We start from the raw sequence: 10,178 nt of genomic DNA on the forward strand, positions 1-10,178 counted from the left end.
TCACTGAGCTAAAATCTGATGTGAGAGTAGCTGAAAGTAAGCCACAACACACTCTGTTGTTGTTGTTCTTCAAGGTTTGATAAAATGGCTACAACTCTGTTTGTTATCAACATAATATGATCTTAGTCTAAAGCTCTGAAAGACAWTAATACTTTAATTAACCCAGAGTTTCCAGTACTTCCTGCTATCACACTGAGCGAGTAACACATCTCTTCTGTTGCAGCTGTGAAGTTTGGTCGCATGTCAAAAAAGCAGCGTGACAGCCTGTACGCAGAGGTCCAGAAACACCAGAAGTCCCAGGAGCGCGCCCTGGTCAGCGCCCGCGAGGACAAAGTAGACGTGACCGACCACAACTGCGCGTACAGGAGAGGCTCCGGCGTGGCCCTCAGTGACCTGGACGACATCACCACGCTGCCAGAAGGCCTGCTCTACGATCTGTCGCTGACCCCGGAGGACACCGGTGGAGAGTACTGTAACCTGGACATGCTGGGCGGAAGCGCAGGCAGCAGCTCRTCTTCTCAGAGCTCACCAGAGCAGAGCAGCTTGGACTTTGCCGATGGCAACACCGGCATCAAACATGAGTACCAACTATTGCACGATTCTGGACTCTTCTCACATGCGATCATCAACCCAGTGCCAGAGGGCTGCTCCCAGCTGGATATAGGTCAGTAATAACTCTCCGTTGACTGGAAGACATGGTTTTCAACTCTAAATGTGCTCTAATGCAAGTTAAACACACAGATAAAAYAAACTGTATCTCCGTTTAGAGCGTATAAGCCAGAGTGTGGTAAAGGGCCACATTGAGACGTGTCAGTACAGCACAGAGGAGCTGAAGAGAATGGCTTGGAGCTTGTACACTGCAGAGGAAACACGCGCCTACCAGACCAAGGTAAGCTCTGTTCAAGTAACACGACAACACAACCGATTCTACATGTTTCATTAACAAACAAGTTTGGAAGGAGCATCGTGCATTGGATTAAATTCTTGACATACAACTAAAGTGTGATCCAAACGTCAAAAGGCAACTCTACAATAAAAAAAAATCTAAAATAAAGCCTGTAAGAGCTCTACAGTAGATCATGCCCGGGACATCCTTTGCACTTAAGCTGATGAAGGACTTCAGTTTCATTTTTAGTTAATCGAGGTGACATCACTTGAAAATCAAAAACTTATCACACATACCTACCTGCATCTTCTATGGTTTTCTGAGTGGATGCCCTTAGGATGAGCTGTCACCCAGGAATTCAGTTAAATTTCCTTAAACATAAATCAAGAAAAATGCAACACAACTAGTCTACGGGAAAATGTTTGCCTCACAAGACCTTTCTGTCTGCTTCTTCCTCCTCCAGTCAGCTGAGGTGATGTGGCAGCAGTGTGCCTTGCACATCACCAACGCAATCCAGTACATCGTGGAGTTCGCAAAGCGCATCTCTGGCTTCATGGACCTCTGTCAGAATGATCAGATTATCCTCCTCAAAGCAGGTCAGTGTTTGACACCCATCTCCAGGCCCTGCAGGCTCCAATCAGTTCTGCACAAACAACACTGTGTGTTAGACACTGTTCAGACTAAGCTGTGACAAAAATACTTGGCATGTTAGTTGTCAGCRGTGGATCTCTTTCTAGACTTTTGGCGTCACATGCTTGTAGAGTGACTTAAAAAGGTGCATGGTTGTTTTTCCTTTGAAAAATGGCCTCTCTGTTTTAATAGAAAAAGAACCAATGGATCCATTCACCAAAGGAACCTCGTGTTACAGGAACTACCCCCCCTTCCTCAGACTACTAAAATTTTTGTCTGTATTTTTACATACAGGCTTTAATAACCTAAAACATCCCATGGATGTGTTCCTGTGGTCCATTCCAATCTGTTGTTATATGTGTGTGTGATAGATTTTTGTTTTTCTCTTAGTTTTATTTACATACCGCTTCCTTTGCTTTACATCAGGGGTCTCCAACCAGTAGCTCCTGAGCTATCGGTAAGCTCCTGAGCTCATTTAAAGTAGCTCTTCAGTGTTTATGAAAAATTAGGATGAGCAAAATTTATTTTTCATTGGCCAAACAAACTTTCTTTTAATTCCAATCAATCTATAGATGTCCCTTCCACTTGGTTGTCAATCAAACAGTTTAGAGCTCAGTATGGTTGTTCGGCGTTTGTTTTKACACACATMTTTCATAGCCCCTTGAGACACACTGTACCAAACTCCTGGGAAACCCCTCCCACTGTGGTATATGTCACTACATGGGGTTTCTTCCAGCTGGAGTCTACAATGTAGAAAAGACATCGGAGACCCATCACCCAACGTTAATTGTGCACAAATCTGTTGCAGTTAAACCCTAAATTATTAGTGTGAAATACAAAAAAATATGAATGGATAAAACACAAAAAGCACATTCATGTAAATTCTGTGTTCTTCGTGGTGATTTCACGTGAATTGAAGACAATGTTTTTTGTGCAAAACAAGCTTATTCCAAYGGTTTAAGTTTAAAATTATACGTTGCAAAAAGTAGCTCTCTGACAATTTCATTTTGTGAAAATAGCTCTTAAGGAAAAAAAAGGTTGGAGACCCCTGCTTTACATCTTAAAGGGAACCCCGACTAGTTGTAACATTAGACATTATTTGCTAAACATTTACTTCAACTATAAAAAAGACTAAAAATACTGGAGGCTGTTCARTTTTTATGAATTAAAAAAAAATATTGTCACAAAGCATACCGGGTGGATGATGATGCTTACTAGGAGTATATATACAGTATATATGTGGCATGGCGGCTCAGTTGGTCGAGCTGTTGTTTCTCAACAAGAAGGCTGCAGAATCAAATAAGGTGTTCTTCTAAAAAGGAATGCAGTGCAGACATTCATAACTGATCTGCCCATGGATCCTGTTCCTTCCTGACTATTGACCAATAGTAGAGGAGCTGACACAAGGGCAGCCCATCTTATTTGCATCATGAGGCAGAAATGCACAAGTTAAAGTAAAAAACAGGAGCGAAAAAATGTAAAAGCCACACACGGAAATAAAAAGACTTGTGAGAATTCAAAGACAAGTGCATCTACAAGTAAAAGGAAAAACAAAAAAACACATTTTAAAAACATTAAAATTTCAATTGTGTTCAAATTTGTTGGAACCAAGCTTGAAAAATAAATATGAAGATAAATTAATTATAAAACAAGAGGTAAAGTTCTTCATTTTAAACTAGTTGGTGTGTTTTAAGTGTATTTATTTATTTATTGAGCCATTTGTATAGTTCTGCTTTTATTTTCAAATTTGTCACTTTCAGTCCTCCATTCGTTTCACATTACATGTTTAATTACATTAAAAATATATCTGCAAGCACATGTTGCAACAGCTAGCAGTAGCACTGTGGTTCATCCTGGGGGACTTCCTACAGAAAGACTTCAACACTTCTGCAAAAATAATCATATATCACATACACTTGACAGCCCTGTAAAAGTTTACAATAGCACTTTTATGACCCTCTTTATTTTATTTATTTATTTTGAGATTCAAGTTGTTTTAAAATGACAGCAAATCACCTCACACCTTTAATTGCCAATCCAGTCAGATGCCAAATCTGTTCCTGCAAACTCGTGTCGTTTAAGTTAAGATAAGAACTGTTCATAACCTGTTCTCAGAATTCATTCCATAATTTAAGCTGTCTCAGTTGAATTGACACAATGATGCCATTTTCAAAAGATTTTCAGAACAAAAATTTCCTCAAATACCTAGAAAGCAAAATTAAATTTAAAGGCTTCAGAAAGTAGACTTGTGAGATGTTTTTTTTAATTAACATATTACATAAAACCAAAATAATGAGATTATCAGCCAACAGACAATGGTCTGGCTGTAATACAAGGAATTTGTTTGCGATGGTTCTTTCATCAGAACAACACTCTAATTAAGGTGACCACATGATCGCTGCATAACAGTTTTGAAGCTCAGATGTTTCTCCCAACTTTACCCAGCAACATGTGTTGTAAATATTTTTGTCATCAACAGACGTCACACAACCGCGGTGAATATTTTCATAATTGCAGAGAGGTGTGCACATGAAGTATTCAACCAACTACGTGGTAAACAAATGGCTTACAGTTTTAAAGTACTGGTCACACAAAACATCAAGGTGTTCTCAGCCAAATAGAGATTCAATTGTTACACTGGGCTAAAGCTAAAACAAAGTGTCCATCGCAAGGAATGACAAGGTGCACCCTGCTGTTCTCAAACGGCACAATGGATCAGTTGTCCCAGTGTCAACAAAGTTCAGATGGACATGATTTTATGTAGAATAATCTAAACGTGTTGGGTGACCACAGGGCTCAGGTCTTTASCATTGAACATAGAACACATTGAACACAGTACAATTACCGTAAAAACAATCTCATTATCTTTTGTTCAGAAACTAATCAAAGCCATATATTCCTCAGTCAAATCAAACTACATTTATTTTCATAGCACATTTAAAACAACTGTCATTGGCTAAAGTACAGCACACTTTACAAGACAATATAGGAGAGCAYAGAAACAAACAAAATAAAAACAACAAAAAATATAATACAAAAATTTAAACCAATAAAATTCAACTAAATTTCAACTCTTGTGCTGAATTTAAAGTCAGTAAGAACAAAATGTGTTTTAACAAAAGAGTTGAAGCCAGTCTTCTGAGAAAGGAACAGCTGGTTCCAAAATTTAGGAGCTACAACTAAAAATACCAGATCATCTTTATGGACCAGTCTGGACCTGGGGTCAACTAAACACTTGATCATCACTGTAAACTAGTCTGGAACTAGGGACAACTAAAGACTTGATCATCTCCATAAACTAGTCTGGGCCTCAGGACAACTACAGACCCAATCACCTCTGTGACCTTGGAACTAAAATCAAATGATCATCTGGATCTAAGTGTTCTGGAGGACACATAAGGCTGCAGGTCAGACAGGTCTTCAGGAGTCTCTCCATTCAGGTCCTTACAGGTCCTAAATAAAACATTAAAATCAAATCTAAAACAAAACAACGAGCCAATGAAAGAAGCAGCACATAGATATGTTCATGTTTTTATGTTTGTGTTAAAAGAAGAGCTGCACGTTCTAAACTAAATGTAAACCTGAAGGTCAGGTCTGACTAACACTAATAAACAGAAAGTTGCAATCAACTCATTGGTAGGTAATGAAAGTGTGAATTGCCCAGTCATCCAGTGATTCCTGTCTGATCAATAGAATATTTTTAACTGTCTTGTACTGCAGCTGAATGTTGCAGCGACCTCCTGACACAGCTTGATCATATTTATTGAGCTGCAGACGACGCTGAATCAAGCCCCAGAAGGGACTTTTCTAAAAATGACATTTGGCACCTCCGCAGTCAAACAGCTGAGCTACACTACTACCTTTAATGATTATCATCACAGTAATCCTTGTTATTACCAGTAGGGGTATAACAATATCAATATATTGATTAAACGATAATGATTCAGTTACATCTCAGCATAGTAAACATATGCCCAATATGGGTCAATATCATGTCCATCTCTAACACAATCATTTACTAAATCATTGTGTTAGAYGGGCCTAATGATATTGCAGACTTGTGAACTGAATTTAATCAAAATTGTATCATGACAGACTTTGTGATATAGAGAACATTGCATCGTCATCCAGACAAGTCTATATAATATCATGTTGTGATAAAGCTGGTGATTTATACCCCTAATTGCCAGGCYTATATTATCAAATAAGGTTTTTGGTTAATGTGATTACACATGTAAAATGTTTAACTAACATTCATTCATCATTAGCTTTACCCACTTCTTCCATTTCGGGTTGCGGGGATGACTGGTGYCCATGTCGAGCAGTCACTGTGCGATAGGGGTGGGAGATGCCAGGAATTTTGGTATCGATCCAATAGTAAATGCAAAGCTGGTATAGCCGATACTTGTCGTGTTCATTGAATAATTTTATAATTTTGCCTGTAGTTAGTCAATAAAACACAGGGCTTTATACAACAAGCAAATAAAACATATCCAAAATAACAAAAAGAAGGAGCAATGTAACAAAAATATAAATACAGTATAAGAATTTTAGTAAAACAACAAAAATAATTTCCATTGCATGTGGGCCCAACAAAGACAACTAATGACTAACTTCAAACARTYTGGAGACTCTGCACTGCTGACTTTATTTGTGAAAAATAAAGTCAAGCAACAACTCAACCAATTAAGCCACCATGCTGACTTTAACTAACATTTTATTTTAAAAATAGCCACAGTCCTAAGTTGTTTAATTTCATCAAATTATTTTGGCAGCAACAAATAATTCGATTACATTTTTTCATGAGTGCATCTGTGTGTCGACAGGCTGCATGGATGTTCTTCTGATCAGGATGTGTCGGGCCTACAACCCCCACAATAACACGTTGCTCTTCAATGGAAAGTTTGCCACTCCTCAGCTTTTTAAGGCTCTGGGTAAGCCAGCCAAGCACTTTCACATAAATATTTTGTATAAATGTGAAAGTATTTTCAGGTCACCTGAAATTACTGTCCTACTTCTTCGTCAGTTACAGTTACAGTTTTTGTTATTATTATCAGAGACAATCCTTTCATCTTTGGTAACTTTTTTTCCATCTTTTTTTTTCCCATTTTTTTCATCTCCCCCAACATATAAAGGCTGTGACGACTTTGTGAGTGCAGTGTTTGACTTTGCAAAAACTCTGAGCCGTATCCAGATGTCCGAAGAGGAGATGGCCCTCTTCAGTGCTGCTGTGTTGCTGTCACCAGGTGAGATAAAGTTCATGATTGACTTACATCCAGCTTCATTATAAACCAGTGAAACTAGTATTTTATTATTAAACTATCAAACACATGTTTTGACACAACTGTTAAATAAAAAAAGGTGTGTATTAAGGATTCCAGATGCCGCACATGTAAAGCTGCTACMCACATTTGGCGCACATGAACCAAACTGGCCTAATTTTCAGGTAAAACTGGTTTACTGGTACCTGAAAACAAACTTACCAGGAAACATATGCACTGAGGAACAAGGGGTACCAGTTAATATAGATACTGGGGAACATAGGTACCGGGACACATAAGTACCAAGGAACATAGATATCAGGAAACATAGGTACTGGAGAACGTAGGTATCAGGAAACATAGGTACTGGAGAACGTAGGTATTAGAAAACATAGGTACTGGAGAACGTAGGTATTAGAAAACATAGGTACTGGAGAACGTAGGTATTAGAAAACATAGGTACTGGAGATCATAGGTATCAGGAAACATAGGTACTGGAGAACATAGGTATCAGGAAACATAGGTACTGGAGAACATAGCTACCGGGACACATAAGTACTGGGGAACATATGTACCAGGAAATATACAGTAGGTACTGGAGAACATAGATATTAGAAAACATAGGTGCTATTTTTAACAGGTCTCTCTTGAAAATGAGATTCTGGATCTCAATGAGATTACTTGTATAAATAAAGGTCAAATGGAAAAAAAAGAAAACTTTTGTCGCAAATAATCATATAGCTGTATATCATTCAAATTTGACAGTACATTTATAAACTTTCTACAAACTACCATGCATACATGTCAAGTTGTAGCTATGGATTATCCTTAATTTACACAAATTTCCATCATTTTACAGATGAATTTTAGAGCAATCTTGCGGATTTTTTTCAAGTTTTTTGATTTAAAAAAAAAAAAACAGTTTTAAATTTATATAGTATGTCAGAGCCTGTAGGGCAGGGCTATTCAACTGGCCGGATGTGGCCCGTGAGTGACCAAAGTTCGGCCCGCCAATTGGTTCACTCATCTCTTAAGCCCAAACCCCCGGTTTTCTACTTTAATTACTCCAAGTTATTTTAGTTTAACATAGACATGTTTTGTATCTACAGAAACGTCAGAATCTTGACTACAAGCTGGTAAAAACCATTTCTATGAAAATCCAAGACAGTTAATACCACAAGCAGTTGAAGACAGAACTATGAAAGTGAAAATAAAATTGGTTTAAAAATTTGGCAAGTCAGAGATGTCAAAATATTTTGTGGTAAATAAGAGGCATAATGTGTTTTTTTTGTTCAATCATCACTACATTTATTAAATAGGGTTCTCTATGTTTTCATGATTAAATACAGCAAAATAAACTATTTCAAAGGTAACAGATCATTATAATACTTAGTTTATTTACATATCAACTTTAATTGCTGGACGTTCGGCCCCTGAGCTGCTGGTCTGCATTAACTGTGGCCCCCGGAGCAATTTAGTTGAATAGCCCTGCTGTAGCGTGTTAAAAAAAACAATAAATAACATCAAATAACCATCTTCCAACCTGCTCTGTCACAAYAAAACAGTTCTCAAGTTCTCATTTCCTCCTGCTTTGTCATCTCAGCRGCCGACAGTCCGTCTGCACCCCACCCCCACGCTATGGTGGTCACATTCAGGACATAGTCTAAAAGATAGGCTCCCTCACCCATTACTTGCTGGGATAKTCAGATATGTCATTTTCCTGTTTGTTTCCGAAATGAGAGTGGCGTCCTGAGMCTTTTGACTAACCTGGTACAATAATTAACTAAAAGTAGCATGTTTATGAGATTTGTTGAAGTGTWTTTATTTTCTCTATGAACTTTATCTTACTGATGTTAGAATTTCTTTTTACTAGTTAACCTGTGTATTCACAGAAATAGATGACTTGGGTTAGAATACCAGTGTTTTTTTAATTCATGTTGTTAGTAGCAAGTGGTTGCTGATATATAAAACAGGAAAGCTTCATTCTGAAATAGTTTATGGTAACTTATCAAATCTCAGTGAAGAGTTTTGTTTAAAAGGAGATCACTTTCTTCAGGAGKAACCTGTTCTCTTAGTTGATCACACGTAATTAAATGACTTAGYTCAGTTGAGTTTTTTAATCCAGCCTCAGTTCACAACAAAAGTCTTCTCAGGACACGGAACAGAAATATCTCATGATTCACATCTGTAAGGAAAATTTGCATATTCAGCTGTTGGGCATTTCCCTGTACAATGTCGTAAATTTTTTGCACACCTATACAGCTCCGCCTACGAACTGGTTTTAACGAATGGAATCAACCTTAGCTTTGATTTTAAACTGTTGCTGCAGCGCCTGAGGCGACTGGCACACCTTTATTAAGACGAGATTAAACTAAATATACAGTATTGTTGCCTCTGACTTCTCAGAGCTCAGAATTCAGTTCTGTGATTCAAGTTTTTTATGTTTTTATTCAAGTTAGCGTGAAAATGCAAATCCTTAGCAGTCATGCAAAATTAGAATCTATTATAGTTAAAGGGACAGTCTGGTCATTTTTGAAGTGATGTTCTGTCAAATAGTTATCAGTCATTAGTTCTTTGAGTCATGACATCAACGACAGAACATTTAGCATGAAGAAAAGAGCAGAAGTCTCTGTTTAAAGGCTAGACTAATGGCTAGCTAAATGCTATTTWCAGGCTTATAAAACAGCTTTTCTCAAAGAAAGATAATATTAAAGCTTTACACTTTTACACAACACCGTTTGTTTAGTTTGTTGTTGTTTTCTCAACTAAACAATGTCTGTGTTGTGGTGAGATTTTGGTCTCCTGAGACCGCTGAATGTGTCCAAGCAGGACTCTGAAGTCTCACACACAGTTCATGAAGTGCAAATGTCACACTTTGTATTTCTCACGCAGAAACACACACACACCCTTTTTTGAAGAGGAACCAATGTGCAGTGCAATGTTTCCCACATGGCTGCAGTGTTGCCAACTTGGCGACTTTGTCTCTGCTTTTAGTGAGTTTTCAGAACACTCTAGGGACGTTTTTCAAAAAAACAAAAAAAAAGCGACTAGCGACAAATCTTGCAACTTTTTTCTGTTACTGGAGATTTTGGTGATTACATGTGAAAGCACCAAACTGTCCTCAGCATGCAGCGTGTGCTGCCGTTAGCCCCTCCCACTTCCCAGCCACTGACAGCTGGTCAGTCTCACAGCAGCCTTGTGCAGCAAACCCTGCCTGCAGTCAGAGCAGAGAGGAGACCCACTCCACTCTGTGTCCACACTGAAACCGAATCACACATGTGCAAAGCTGGATGTAAATATAATCCCTGCAGTCCCAACCACAGGTAAAGARAGGAGGGTTGAATGTAGACCTAGCAATTCCACAGCACATAACTGTCTTTATAAACATCTATAAAAGATCT

At 38.2% G+C, this 10,178-nt stretch overlaps 1 protein-coding gene across 1 annotated transcript in view; it reads left to right on the forward strand.

Annotated features, from left to right (window-relative positions):
- rorca (RAR-related orphan receptor C a) overlaps positions 1-10,178 on the forward strand; it is a gene marked incomplete in the record, with an annotated part of 23,610 nt that overhangs the window by 8,188 nt on the left and 5,244 nt on the right. Inside the window, 5 exon segments of the mRNA XM_014002897.1 lie at positions 224-664; positions 768-889; positions 1,350-1,482; positions 6,343-6,450; positions 6,652-6,762. Of these exon segments, the coding sequence (XP_013858351.1) occupies positions 224-664; positions 768-889; positions 1,350-1,482; positions 6,343-6,450; positions 6,652-6,762 (915 nt within the window).

This window comes from Austrofundulus limnaeus, unplaced genomic scaffold (assembly GCF_001266775.1).
Source record: "Austrofundulus limnaeus strain Quisiro unplaced genomic scaffold, Austrofundulus_limnaeus-1.0 Scaffold15, whole genome shotgun sequence".
Lineage (NCBI taxonomy): Eukaryota > Metazoa > Chordata > Actinopteri > Cyprinodontiformes > Rivulidae > Austrofundulus > Austrofundulus limnaeus.